Source organism: Python bivittatus, unplaced genomic scaffold, assembly GCF_059951505.1.
Source record: "Python bivittatus isolate LINGU-HERP-01145 unplaced genomic scaffold, Pbiv_v1 ctg000120_np1212, whole genome shotgun sequence".
Taxonomy (NCBI): Eukaryota; Metazoa; Chordata; class Lepidosauria; order Squamata; family Pythonidae; genus Python; species Python bivittatus.
The window spans coordinates 568,342-583,532 of NW_028277037.1; the positions used below are offsets into that span (position 1 = coordinate 568,342).

At 38.1% G+C, this 15,191-nt stretch overlaps 1 protein-coding gene across 2 annotated transcripts in view; it reads right to left on the minus strand.

The window, feature by feature from the left end:
* Positions 1 to 15,191, minus strand: part of SEMA3E (semaphorin 3E) — a 237,860-nt gene that overhangs the window by 104,847 nt on the left and 117,822 nt on the right. The window contains exon 2 of one of the 2 annotated variants that reach the window (XM_088134819.1): positions 4,042 to 4,202. The exons of the other annotated variant lie outside the window; for it this stretch is intronic. Coding sequence (XP_087990945.1) covers positions 4,042 to 4,202 — 161 coding nt within the window. The remainder of the gene's footprint in view (positions 1 to 4,041; positions 4,203 to 15,191) is intronic. 2 annotated transcript variants of the gene reach the window in all.

The following is a 15,191-nucleotide window of genomic DNA, read 5'->3' on the forward strand; positions in this document are numbered from 1 at the left end:
AATGCAGCACCCAGCTACTACAAAGTGACCCTTTCCTGATGTAGAGGGTAGAGCATGGGAAACCTCTATCATATGGGTCATAGGAATCTCTGATTATCTCTGAGTTCACATTGTCAGATTCAGCCTAGAAAGCACACACTGCTAGCACAGAGCCCTTCGTCAGTTCCACTGCCTCAGGCAACAGGTGATCAGGGCAAGGAAACAAGATAACTGCAAGTTAACTACCGACAGGGGCGGGCAGTTAACGCGCAGCAGGAGCCAATTAGAAGTGGCAACACTATAGCGCAGCCAGTTCCTCAGGCGCCCCGGGCAACTCCGGCTTACGATACACCGGGAGCGCAGCAATCCAGAGGCAATCGGCGGGCAATTCGAAACCAGATTAAAGCAGCCACTCCAACTCACCATAAGAAAAGCCCAAAGAATGCGAGGGCAAGGCAGACAAAGGAAGAAGATTATAACACAACAGAAACCAGCTGAATCTGCCATCAAGGCGAGGGGAAGGAAGATCGAAATGAACAGATGGGTAGCCCAGGGCAAGGGTAAGGGGCAGAACCGAGGGGTAACTACAGGTCGGGGGGGGGGGCTATAAAACTGTTGTAAGAAACTGTGCCAGGCCAATCCTGGCTTTGTCTGTAACCACTACGCATTACGCCTGAATAAACTACCTTTCGCCGGAGCCTGTGCCTCATGAGGTTTCTGTTCAGTGGCAAATGCAGCGAACCTTACACACATCACACTATAATTCTCCTCAAATGTCATCACTTTAATGGGGAGTGGGCAACTTTTTTTTTAGCTGAAAGCTGGACTTGAATGGTGTTTGGCAGCCATTCTCCAAAGGAAGCATGGTTAGAACAAAAAGGTGGCAGGGCCAGTAGGTCCTAAAGTAAACAATTTGAACATATAAATAAATTAAAACTTATCAGCGTTTATTAATGGGATAAGTTCTTGTGCACTTATTTCCTACCATGTTTGCTTCCTTCCTCTTGCTTTCATTAAATTAATGAAATAAAATCAGTATGATTATTTCTGATGCATTTAATTCTTCTGTTTGCTTCATCCCATCCCATGCCCATCAGTTAATCATTATTAATTCAATTAACTAGACTTAGCATGATTATATTCCACAATATTTAATACACTCCCTGTTTATCTAGTTCACTCCAATTCACTCATTTAAAATCACTTTTAACTGCTGTTCTCTGTGTCTCTTTCTTTCAGTGGATACAACAGAGATCAAAGGGTTTGAGGGCAATTTGGGAAGTCCAGTGAACCCACCTGTTTTCAGTTGCAAGTGAATGACTGAACCCCACAGGGTACTTGGGACTTTGGAAGCTGGAAGGGTTAGGGTTAGGGTTGTCTGATCAAAGGTAATGGCTCTGTCTTGTCTGATCAAAGGTAATGGCTCTGCAAAATGCAACAGCAAAATGCTGTGCCAGAAAAGAAGTCAGAAGTAAGGCAAGAGACAAGCAGGAGACATTTCCTTCCCTTCATAAATCTAACCCTTGCTTTTGTGGGGTGCTGCAGGGCTCAACACTTCCACCTAGACCTACATGAAGCCACTGAGGAAAGTCATCCAGCAACATGGGATTAGGTATAATCAATACACTGATGCTCAGTTGTGTATCTCAGCCCCTGTTTGTCCATATGATGCCAACAAGGTTCTGTCCCAGTATCAGAAGGCTCTGTGGGTCTGCATGGAGAGGAACAGGATCAGGCTCAAGCCTCAGCCCTAGCTATGGGTTTTAGGGGAACCAGATCCTGGAGGGGTTACATTGTCCCAGTCAGAACTGGTGTGCCATCTGGAGTCATCTTGGATTCATAGCTCCTGCTTGCCCAATTTAATCTTTGGTGTCAGTTGCACCAATTCCTGGATTGGGAGGCTCTGCTCACAGTCACTCATGCATTGGTGACCTCTGGCTTGGATTATTGCAACATGCTCTAATGGGGCTGCCTTGTAGGCAACCCAGAAGCTACAGTTGGTCCAGAATGCAATAGCACATGTAGTTATGGGTGCATTTCAGTACACTCATGTAATGCATGGTTACCAATAGGTTTCTGGGTTCAATTCAAGGTGCTACTTATCAACCACAAAGCACAGGACCAAATATTTGAGGGACTGTCTGTCTTTGATTATCTTTGCCTGCCCAACAAGATCAAACAGAGTTGGCATGCTCCTGGATTATTAAACAGTGCCATCTAGCAGGACCTGGAAGCATGTTGCTGTGCTGTCCACATGGAACAGCATCTCCCTCTCCCCCCAAGATCTGGGTGGCTTTGACTCTGCTGGCCTTTAGAAATAATATGCTTGGGCTGGGATGGTGCATGAGCCATCAATGTGTTCATATTGATGTGAAGTGAATTTTGATCCAGTGTGTGTATGTCCTCTTTTTTTCTGGATTTTTTTTTTAAAAAATGTGTATTTCTTTGCTGTTTTTAAAAGTTTAGTCACCCAGAGATGTGTACAGCTGGGCAGCTAAGATAGATAGGCAGACAGTCAGACTGATAGACAGATAGTTTTTTTGCTTAGGGAAATGAAGACAGACCATAAACATTGACTATTTTTTCTACTCTCCTTAGGGTATACTTTCCACAGTGTTTTACAAATATTTATTTATTTGGCATAGATATTGATTTATTCTAAAACAGTTACAAATTTCCAATTTGACCAACCCTGGGCAGTGTCCAAGAGCAATCCCACAAAGAATATCTCAACAATTTAAAAGCAATAAAACAAAACAATCTAGTAATCATAAAAAAATAATAATGTGTGGATGATCCTCCTCATCCTAGGGTTCAAAGGCCACTTGAAACAAATTGGTTCCCATCCTTCTCTTTTTCAGGAAGGCCCTTAAGACAATTATTCCTTGTGGGTAAATATATTCTACAGTGGGGAGGCTACTTGCAGGAATGCCTGCCTTCCAATCCCAGACCTAATCTAATAATTTCAACCAGGGGCAAAATCCTTAGTGCACCTTCCCTCCATATTCAGAACAGAAATACATTTGGCAAGATATACCTGATTTACCTATTTATCTACTGATTTCTACTTCAGCTTCCAGGCAAAAAACTACCCAGCAGGCATGAGATGAAGTAATAGTTATAATCTAAACAAAAATTCAAATATAATTAATTACATTTCCCCTGAACAGAAGCACTGAAGATCCTCTATATTATTTCATATAGGACAGACTTTCAGTTATTCTTTGTCACCACCCAGAGTTCCTTTTGGTAGATGGGTAGCCATATAAGTTTGTTTAATAAATACATAAATATATAAAGAAAATACATAATTAAACAATGTGTCATACTAATTCCTTCTTAGATCTTATACCAGTGTCCTGCTAAGTGGGACCACTAAAGTTAACTCCGTATAGAAATTGATTTCATAATATTTATTTATTTGAGTGTTTTCCACTGCATGCACATTGATCTTGAAACTGTATATCCTAAAAATCTGTTAAAGACCTTTCTTTAAAGGTTTTCATACCTTTTAAAAGGTAGGTGGAAAAGGCCAGTTTTTTAAGCAATTTGCAATGTGAATTAATAAATCAATGCGGTTTAATAATAATTAATTAACCAATGCGGTAAACTACTGTTTCCCAGAGTAGCTGAACTATGCCATGTATGTATTATATCTGTGCCTAGTTTGGTGCAGAAGAAACTTTTACTCTTGGCACATGAGGAATTGCTCTGCAGAATGGGGTGGCAACCTTGACTCTTAGTGTATCTTATAGCAACGAACACACGGAGGATGCTAAACGATCAAAATGATGTCAAACACAAAAAGAAAAGAAGATAAACAGCCATCCCTCTTTCAATTACAGTAATTCAGTGGAAAAATTAGAAACATACTCTGCCAGTGTAATAATCTGTACAGAGCCTCATTAAATGAATATTTTGGAATGAGCTTGCTCAATCAATGCTCTCAGGGGTGGTGCTCCTTATATGCCATGTCTAAACACTTAAAAATCCAAACTCCTTTTCTTATCTTCCAAAAACCTAATTCCTCCATTACTGTAGAATATATAAATTGTACTGTACCTCTCTGTAATTCTCACTGACTCGGTCTAAGCTGAGAGAATATATCAGGTTTTTTCCTCCAACAAACAGTCGATCTTGATACTCATCCAGAAGCATTACATGAAGGCCAAGGTATCCAGACGGACTATGAAAAACTGATGTTCGGTTCATATCCCATAGCTCTGAAATACAACCAGACTACGTGTTACAAATACTGCAGGGGTGTGATATTTTTAATGCTATGTTCACACTCTCCTAGACGTTAGGTAAATTGCTGTTCTGTTTTCATTTTCAAAATTCTTTAGAAGGCTGCATGTAGATTTTTTTAGTGTAATCTTTCGGTACAACCAAGCATTGATGTATACAAAGATTTTATTTATAGAATCATAGAATGTAAGAGTTGGAAAATACCTTGGAGACCAGTGCAGGAATCCTGTATTACAACAGAGAGAAAGAAATATGCCCTTAGAAGGATTCTTTTACATCTGTATGAAACATCTGCTATTAGAACTAAAAACATGTTCTAAAATCTAGAATTTTCAGAATTCTGACAAGTTTAAGGTGGGTTGGAACCTGCACGCTTTTGACAGGTTGATCCTTCAGAACTGGAGAAGTTACCATAATTTCCAAAAATAGTGCTGCAGCAAGTGTTAGTCTTTAAAATACTGCAACACTGTATTTACCTATAGGAAGCAGAGCACCCTCACCCCTAAAGAATGCAAATTGAAATAGTTGTCTTACATTTGCTGATGACAATGAAAGAAGCAAAAGAATGGGCGGAAGATGCAAATGACTGAGGACAACTTGCAGCTTGTCTGTGAAGATTAGAAGAGATGGCCTACTTGCCTGGTGAATTTAACACCTTTAAAAACACCAAAACAGGGTTTCTCCCTTTTCTTGCTTGCTTGCCCTCTCTTCCCCATCTCCATCCTGTTCCCTTCTGTTATCCATGAAGCTCTTTAAAGCATGAACCCAGCTGATTTTATCTGGGCTTGGAAACTACACAAGGGTTGGATCTGTCAGGGAATTCCAGGCTGTAGACTACGCGGGGAAATAAAACAAACCAACCAACAACAAGGTGAAAGCCAAAAACCTGGGAGAAAGCAGTGGCAAGTCAATTCCTTTTGTTGGTGGAAAAGCTACATGACTGTTTTAAGTCGCCAGGAATCAAGCTCAACTTGAAGAGACTTTGGTTTCCTTTGCTCCTGAACCCCTCCCTCTCTGTCCAGGCGAACTCACAGAGTTCACTGCAGCCCCAGGTATGTGTGCAGAGTATTTCTGCTTTCATCTGAATCACGGAAAGTGATATAAAATAACCCAAAGGCAGGTGCTCATCAAAATCTAAACCTTAACTTAGAATAGTTGATTCACATATCTGTAAATTTGCTCAAATGAGAGTTCGTCAATGTGAAGTGCCTAAGCTATTATCAACTTAATCCACAGACACTGAATAAATATTCCTTTACAAATGATACTTCATTCAGAATGGTAAAGAGCTTTCTTACAGTGAAAGATTTTATTCAGCCTATTTTGCAGCAAAAATGCTTACTTCACCCCTTCTTTAACCTCTTGAAAAATCTTCTTCACTCTCATTAGTTCTATGGATCATTGTTTCAAAAAATATTCCTTTCAAACTGTTGATTAAAATTTAGAACATACTAAAAATGTCAAGGGCTTATTTATGGAATAACTATGCAGGTCACTGCATTCCAAGCAATACTATATTAACCTGTCCAATATAATAGTCTACAAAATTCATGTAATATGAGCAAGCATCATAATGGCATCTCGTATCTCAACTATCAATTTAGGAAAATATTGATAAATTGGTTTCCTGAAGTTCTGGAATCTGGGTATATATATCAGGATATTGGCAGACTACCAAGGAATTTAATTTATTAGGATTTTTTAAATGCCTAGTGGAGGAGTGTAAAAGTACTGACAATCTTTTTAAAATTATTATTGTTATCAAAGAAGTAAACAGGTGAAAAGAGGAAGGGGAAAAAGGAAACAAGATTTGGGGATTATAAAATAACTACTCTAATCTAGTAGAGCGTAATCACAATGAAATCCCATTTGATCAATGTAAATAAATCAGTGAAATATTTAAAACTCTTTAACGTTCTCCAGATGGTCCTTGCTTAGTCATTTGACACCTGCCTGAGTCAATTACAACATTTTGAAGATTAATTTAAAAAGTATTTATGAAATGCCTCTTAATTTTAAAATCAGAATTGTGCCCAGTTTTGGGTGCTACAATTTATGAACATGACATCCTCCTATGCTACCATCTTATAGCACCGCTTCTGCATGATGGCAGGGAGGATGATCAGGAAACCAAAAATTAAGTCCCAGGAGAAAAGATGGATGACATTCATAATGCTTAGAGCTCAGAGCACTTTTCAAACACTTGAAAGAAGGTCACACAAAACATCAAGGCCCTCTTCTCTCTCATTCCAGAGTGTAGGAGAAGGAATAACGGATTTAAGTTATGGGAAGGCAGTTTCTGGTTAAATGTCAGGAAATTTTGACAAGGGAACTAATTGCCCAGTGAATTGCTGGGCTGTCCCACCCTGGATGGCATCAAGCAGAGACTGGACAGACTTCTATGGAGGATGCTTTAATATGGATCAGCAAGGAACAGTCTGGAGCAGATAGCCAAATTGGCTGCTTTGGTTTCATGATTCTATGAATCTCTGCATTGCAAAACATTAAGCATATTGACAGACATGAAGCTATTATTACCAATGATCCAGAAAACTGTCACTGATAATACATGTTTGGAATGCTTAAATCCTTTTTTGGATTTTGAAGGGTACTTTTGCCTTCTTGTATATTGGTACTGCTGTTAGTGACATGCATTTTTTTAAATAGAATACAATGTTTGCCATCTTCAGTTTTCACTTTGCAGACAATGTACTGTTGCATTAATTGTATCTCTAGTTTCTGTTCAAAAACACCAACTAGTCTTTATTACAGAGATCTCTGGCCGGTCTATTCATGACTGCACAATTGCTCCTGACAACATTCTACAAATTGTCTGAGAGCTCACTTACACCTCCACATAAATCTATTGTCAAATCTATTTCTTCTGGACATTTAGCTATATAAAATAAATATCAATGTATAAGGAGGATTTTAAAAAAGGAACCTTTGTAATATATAATTAGTGTTAGTAATCACTTTTAAACTCCTACATAGCTTGGGGCCAGGTTATTTGAAGAACCGCTTTCTCCCAGTTATATCTACCTGACCCACCAGATCAGGGAGGCAGGGTATGTTATGGGTCCCCCCATTAGAGGTTCATCTTGTGGGACCTAGAAAAAGGGCCTTCTCCATGATGGCTCCCTCTCTATGGAGCATCATACTCCCGGAGACCGATTGTCACCTTGATATTCTTTCGAAAGCCCCTGAAGACATGGTTTTGCCAGGAGGCCTGGAGATCTCAGGTTGATACAGAGCCCATCAAATGGCTAGTTTGAATGTGTTATGGTCGCCAGGGGGGTGGGGTCTGTACTGGGTTTTGTATTTGGGATCTAATTTCTGTAAGCTGCCCAGAGTCACCTTGTGTGAGCTGGGTGGCCATATAAATTTTTAAATAAATAAAATAATAAAATGATTCAATTCATACTGATTATTTGCACCCCAAATGTGCTTCTACAAAAAAAAAAAGGGGGGGGGGATTTTATATGGTTTATATTATCTACTATAGGTACACAGGTTGCAAACTACTATGTAAAAAACTGTAGTCAGAAGTGGCAATGGTGTTTTGTTTGTCAATGTTAAGGGCAGATTTGTTGAATTTAAGAAGCTCAGAATATTCTGAGTTAAAAAAAGATCCAGTTTTGACACAAGTTTGAACTGGCAGCACTTAGATTTGGTTTCTAGAAATGTTGTATAGTACATTTATATTCATCCAATAAATAAGTGTGTTTGGGGAGGCATTACTTGTCATAGTGAAGGGCATTATTTTAATACACAATTTTTTATACTCTCTATATATTTCACATAATGTACAAACATACATATAACAGTGCACTCTTATACAGGTTTAACTTGCTTTTGCCTTCTAAAGAGCACAGCGTTCCCCCCCCCCCACCTCATCTCTTTGTTAAATGCCTGATTGTCTTCGAATAATCAATGAGCTTGGTACAAGGTTGGGAAGTTGCAAAGAGAGGCCCCTGAATTCCTCAAGGGATAAGGAGGTGCTAACGCACGGGATTTCCTTGGTAACAAGAGAAGAAAGTTGAGCTGACTTTCTCCTTCTGGGACCCACCTTCCCTCCTCCCCAGACCATCCCTGCATTTCCTTGTATGGGCATGAGAGGATGCACGATCTGATTAAAAGTTTGTTACATTTGTAAATGTCTATAAATTTCTGATGTTTGTTTTGCAAAGTGTGGTTCAATCGGCATTCATTGCCACGATGTTGATTGGGCTCACCCAGATGTGTCTCGGCCAAAATATATCTGTTTACTTTCAAAGAAGTCTCGTCTCAAGTTTTTTTGTTTGGCTCTTTGAAACCGGGTAGCAAAGAGTGCCTTACAATAGTAAAATGGACATTAATATGAATTCATAAAGACATGGCTTAATACTCAAGTATTAATAGTTGGGGGCAGATTACTTTGATATGAACAAGTTCAATCTGAAATACTCAGTTAATAATACTGAGTGAGAGACAGCAAGAGGGTCAAAGTCAATCAATAAGTTTCCCCAGCTAGTTGTAGATTTCATGCTTGTCATCTAGCTCCCTATACATGACATGATATTGCCTTAGTTTATGGTTGCCACAGTACAGGAAATAACCACATTGTTGTTCCATTGTAGGACCAGCTAGAAAACAAACAGGATACTGTTGTAAAATGTATTTCTATACATATTCAGAGATAGAAAAGTAAAGTGTAATCTTAAAGACAAACCAGGTAGAGAATATTCTCATTCCTTTCTCAGTTAGATCTGATTGTTATTACTGACAGGATCTAACAGGCTATAAAAACACAAGAGATGTCTATACTGTATTGATTGCAGCCTGCCTAGCACTTTAAGGGTCTCTCTAGGACTGAATTATTCTATTTTTTTCCTCTGTCATCTCCTATAACTATTTGGTTTATGCTCTGTTGTGAACACATATCAAGTTCAGCTGTATCAATGAAACCCATCTGTTTTTAGATCTTAACAATGGAAATAAAAAACATAACAAACCTGCCAAGATCTATAGTGGGGATTCTTAGTTTAATCTTTCTGAAACCCAAGTTCACAATCACAAAGAATTATGGTGTTTGCTTCTCCTCCCAGCCTTCACAGAGAGATTGAAATTTCCATATAGAGGGAGGAGAAGAGGGATATCTCATTTATAATCATTAAGCGAGTTGTAAAGACAAATTTCACAATTTAGCCTGAAGAAAGTGCTTTGCTACAAACAAAGAAGCACTTGCATTAATAATAATTAATTGGTAATTATAATCTAATAAGAACCTAAATCCCACATTTTCAGCTTTTCTTCACTTTTGAAAGATAACTCCCAGTAAAATCTTACCCAATCTGTAAACTTGAAAAGAGTATCTAAAAACAAAAGAAGAAAAAATGCTGGCTCCCAGTTGCAGAAAATTTACTACAGTAATCAGTTTCAAGCCGGAAAATTTCAGGCTAGGTTTATTTATTTTTATTCATTAAATTTACATGGCCAACCATCTTACAAAAAAGATTGCAGAGAACACTCTTGAGCTACAAAGTCAAAACTTCCTCTGACATTAGTATGTGGACAGATACAGTTGCTTTCAACAGCACGCTGGAGGTCGAATGTGCAGGGAAGGTGCCAGGCTAATAATCGAAGAAGCAAAACGTCAGTGATGATTTAGGAATTACCTGAAATGGCACATAGGAAGCTCCTTCAAAATTCAGTCAACTGTTAGTCAGCTACGGCCTTCTTGTACCAGTAAGAAGTTTAGAGACCATTCCAGACCTACTCTGTAAGAGTCTCTGACTCAGGGGTGCACAATGTGTTTGAGATCGAGGGGCATACCTGCCCTTGGCAGAAGGCTGCAAAAATGGGTAGGCCAGGACAAAAATTAAATTTGACTTAATTTCTTGTATATTTAATGTACATTTATGTGATGTTCAATTGATTACTATCATTAGAGGTATGCAAAATGCTTCAGGACCCACCATGGAACTGAATGACTTTGACTCTACTGGTATTACTCTAATCATAAAATGGGTTATTCTGACCTTGCAATGTTGAAACATTCCAGTGAGGTCAGAAAATATTCTGCACACCTCTACTAAATATGAATTATTTATATTAAATATTTAATATGAATTAATATATTTAATAGTCTTCCCCACCTATTTACAATTTTTGGCAGCTTTTCTCTTGGGTCTCCCATAAGATGAGGCTATGGCACTGCAGGCTGTGCATAGATTTTGGGAAGCTGGAAGGCGGCTGACATAATCCATCTGCTGGGGGGGGGGGGGGGGAAGGGTTTCAAAGAGATTCCATCTCCTTCTCACCCTATAATTGAGGGTAGGACATTCTTCTTACCATTTTCAAGGTTCTGCATTTATTCCAGGCTAGCATTACAGACCTTCCTGAAATCTGTGTTCTTGTCTCAATAGGACAATTCTGGTTTCACTGCTGCTTGGCATCTTCATGTAAAGGTCTGTCCAAATAGACTGTAGAGCAGGGAAAGGAGGAAGTATGGTAAGGTGGGCAGAGTGGGAATATTTTTCTTAATTACAGTACTCATTCCCCAACCCACTGGGAAGATTTATACCAGTTGTTGGGCTAGTCTAAATATATTCTCTCTTATTGCTTTTCATAAAAAGGGAATTGTAAAGGTAGTTCTTTTCTCATTCTCTCCTTGCCAAATGGCAGAAGAGCATTGACTTGTCATAGCATTTTGATGTGATGAACCAGTTAGATTTTTCTACGCATTTCTTCTAATTATAAAAGTGATCCTTGGAAAGATCCCTGCAACTTTGTACAACTGAGATAAATATGGAAAAAGATGATGCTTCTTCTATTTGGCATCTGAATGGTAAGGATATTTTATATGATGAACATCGAATATAATTGATATAGCTGAAAACTCACATTATACATTTTACTAAATTTTAGGAAAATGTGGTTCATAAAATGCAATGCAGTCTTCTGCTTATGCAGACAGATAAGTCCTTGGGGAAAATGGTTTACTAAAATTTACCAGTCAAGACATGCTTATTACTAGTTGAGACAGAGTGGCATTCTTTCTACAGCATTTTGACAAGCAAACAAATCTTCTCCTTCTTTCAAAATGAAGATTCTGAGTATGACAGAGAGGGTCCAAATGATGGTTAAGCTGACTCTCCTTTGAAGAAACAGTCAGAAACACTCTAACTCAGGAGAACCACACTAGACACTCAGTCCAGCAGTAGGATGGGACATGACAGGCAGTTCTTGTAAAGCTCCCTTGAGCTTCCAAACTTGTTAAAAAAGAACACAAAGAGCCACATTGTACTGACTGGAGAAGAGGGGTTGGGGAAAGGGACAGTGAATGGAAAAAAGGAAGGAAAAGCAATATTTTAATCTCTCATAATTGCTGAACTGGAATTTCTACGTAGTTCTTCAATTCTGAAGTCATCTTTGAAAAAGATGCAACTGTAGATTAAAGATGGAGGCTCTGGTTTGCTGAATCTTAAATAATGCTATCATGTGTATCTTTTGACTAGCACCAAATTTTGGACACCTTTATTTAGTATAAATTATCCTTCCCAGGTCCTTTTGGTGCATTTATATATAACCCCTTTGGGATGATGATGATGATGATGATGATGATGATGATGATGATGATGATGATGATGATGATGATCCTGCTGCATAATGCTCCCATCTCCTATTTTCTCCACAACAACACCCTGAGTTGGGTTCTCAGCTGAGTCAGGGCTGAGAGGGAATGACTGGCCCAAAGTCACCCATCTGTCTTTCATGTCTACAGGAGTCTAGAACTCACGGTCTCCTGGTTTCTTTAACCACTACACCAAACTGGCTCTATATTTTGGTATATAATATCCTTGGACTGTCTGGAATGCAAAATACATCAGATATATCCATTCAAAAAATGTGATGTGTTATTTCTGGGAAGTTATGTCTGGATTCTTTTTCTTATTCCAAATGGAAACTATGGGGTAATCCAGACCTTAAAATTGATAAAAATATGTATGAGAAGCCCTTACATATATAATTTTTGTTGTTGTTGTATTGCTTTATTTTTATTGTTGTGATTCTTTTCATTCTTTTCTCTTTGTTCTATTTTATTCAATAAAGCAATAAAAAAAATAACAACAGGTATTGCCAGCATGGCAACATCATAGATGTCAGTGAATATAAGTCTGTAAGTACAATTGTCAGTCTATAAGTACAATTATAGAGTTAGGGTTAGGTTTAGATTTAGGGTTAAGTTCTGCCTTGAAAAGTAGAAAGGTGGACATGATTTCAGCTAGACCAACCAACCCCACAGGATGGTTCAGGGTAGGTGGGACTGTTATGTATATTGGAAAACCTCACAAATCAATCTTGTAAATAAATAATGCTTGCAAACTATATAGTAAATCTAAGAAGTGGGAAGAGGAATACAATGCAAATGTGAAAAACTGAACCCAGAGCTGATAAAAGAGAAATAGTTCATAGTCATTTTTTGCAAGGACCTGACCTGGCTGACTTTGTCTGGACTGGGAAGCCAAGCAGGTTTGGGCCTGGTTAGTATTTGGACTGGGAAGTAAAAAAATAAAATCTAGAAGTATACATGGGCAAACTATTTGTATCTTGTTCCCACAAAACCTCTATGGTGCTATTCATGCAATATCAGGAATTGAGCTTGACTCAAGGGCATCTTTATCTTTTTACCTTGTCAAATCTAGGTCAGCTTTTCCTACATGAAAAAAGAATTTTTGACTGATGCAATTGGTAGAACAAAAACAGATATGGGCTGAGATTTCAATTGGTGTTAACCACCACCAAAATATCACTTATTCCAAAACGCAAGAATGTATTGATTTGTGGGAGATAAGGTCACATGTTTCTTATCTCAAACAGCCAGCAACAGTTGGTATAAATTAGAGTTTGTTTCTTCCTTTGGATATTCAAACCTTCTGCAGATTATTAGCGGGAATTTTAGCTGCATCCAAAGAATAATCTCCTACTGGCCAAGTCCATTAAAATTTAGTTAGCATTTTCCCCAGGCTAGATAAAGGAGTTGCACATTGTATTATCAACTTGTTCTTCATATATCTCCTTTGCAATCTTTCTTTAATTGTCATTGAGAATGAGAATTCAATGATAATTTGGACTCCAAGAAGACTGCTATATCCACAGAGTATCCAAAAATTGATTAGTAACTATTAGAGCTGTGCAAATTTCCAGGTTTGAAAGCAAAAAGGTCCTTTGGAGCATATGTGGGTAGATGTGCACATTTATCTGCAACTCCTTAATCCAAAGGCATCTTTTCTCAGGATTTCATTGCAGCTGCACATTTCTGAGAAAAGTTACAGCTGCTTTACAGAGCTGTAGATTGCCCTTGCTACATGAGTACCCCTGTTTGCTCCAAAAGACATTTTTGTTTTTAAAACTGATGCATAGCACAATCTTGGTAACTACAAGCAGAGATGTGGGAATGAGTATTAGCATGAGATGGAGCTAAGCTAGGATGATTTGTTTTTTAAACTAAGGAAAGCAGTTGACCTTTCGGCCTGACATTTAAAATGTCTTTAAAATGCCCAGCTGCTAGAAGGTGAGTATTTTTTCCTTATGAAAAAGGAGTTAAGACATAGTAATGGGTAGAGAATTGGAGCAGAAATAACAAGAAACAAGAATGATTTACAGAGAACATTCACAAGTGGCCTATGGAGTATTCTGAAAACATCCCTTATCCAGAATCTTCTGGCTGTTCCAAGATTTTTTTCAAAGATTGCTAATCCACATGGATTGGTAATAATAATGGAATAAAGCCTCTTACCATTATACCACTATCTTTATTGCTCCATGTTAAGAATTAAAAGTCCATTATTAAAAGGGTTATATAGATCTCATTTGTCTGCACATTTCTGTCTGCCTTTTTAATAAAGAAGAGCAGAATGAAGATTATGTGATTGTGTCAAGATTTCCAAGTCAGCATGGCCAGGTAGAGACACATATTTGTAATGAATAATGCAGTGCAGTGTATCTCAACAGATGCAAACAAAAACTTTAGCCTTTTACTCTTAACCACGAAGGATCTGAGATTTGTACCCGGTGCATAATCCATTAAAATGTGGTTCTTCCCATCTTGGATATTATGCTTGATGTTAAGAATGGACATCTGCACTGATGTTGGTGATCATCATCAGAGTATACTGTTCTGTTACAGGACAGTATCAGGTCTATAGCTCCCCATCCACCCACCCAATTATTCTTTTCTGTTTAATGCACTGTATGTTAAAGTGAAACAATTTGTGGCTTTATTGCTTGATTTAAGACATGCTTTCATAGGGTTTGCATATACTCAGGAGTGCTGAGCTAATGAAATCAGAATTCAACTTATTGAGAATGTCAGCTATTTATTTATTTAGATGGTTTGAAGCAAGCTTCTAAACTTAATGGATGGGCCTGTCTGGAAGATGTAAAGAATGGCTGCTGAAATCTCAGTCACCAAAGGGGTGACTGAATGCCTTTTAAAAGTGCGCTGGGTTGGTATCCTTGCCTCTCTGCTTCATGTTGACAAAACAGTGTAAAACTGTAAAAGTACAGAAAACAATAATTGTACAAGCTTGGAAAATTTATACTAGCCATATATTTCAGTTGGTCTTCATGCAGACTTTTATTACCTGCTGACAATCATTATTTCCTTAAGTGCTGGTATAATTTCATAACATGTTGAAAGCGAAGTAAATCTGTATTCTGTAAGCAGCAAGATTATCATATTGTAGTTGCTGGAATAAGATAACTTGTTCTTATTTAGTGAGTAACAGAGCAGAAACAGAAATCAGGGACAGCCTCCTCTATTTACCAAATATAAGAAATACACTTGCATGCATTATTTAACTGAAACCACTTTTAATGGTTTTATTTCTGCAATATTTTAGGCCTTTTGCTGCCAGAAGGGAGAGATCAAAGCCTCTGATTACCTGCTATTTTTCTTCCTTTGAAAGATTTTGTTTACT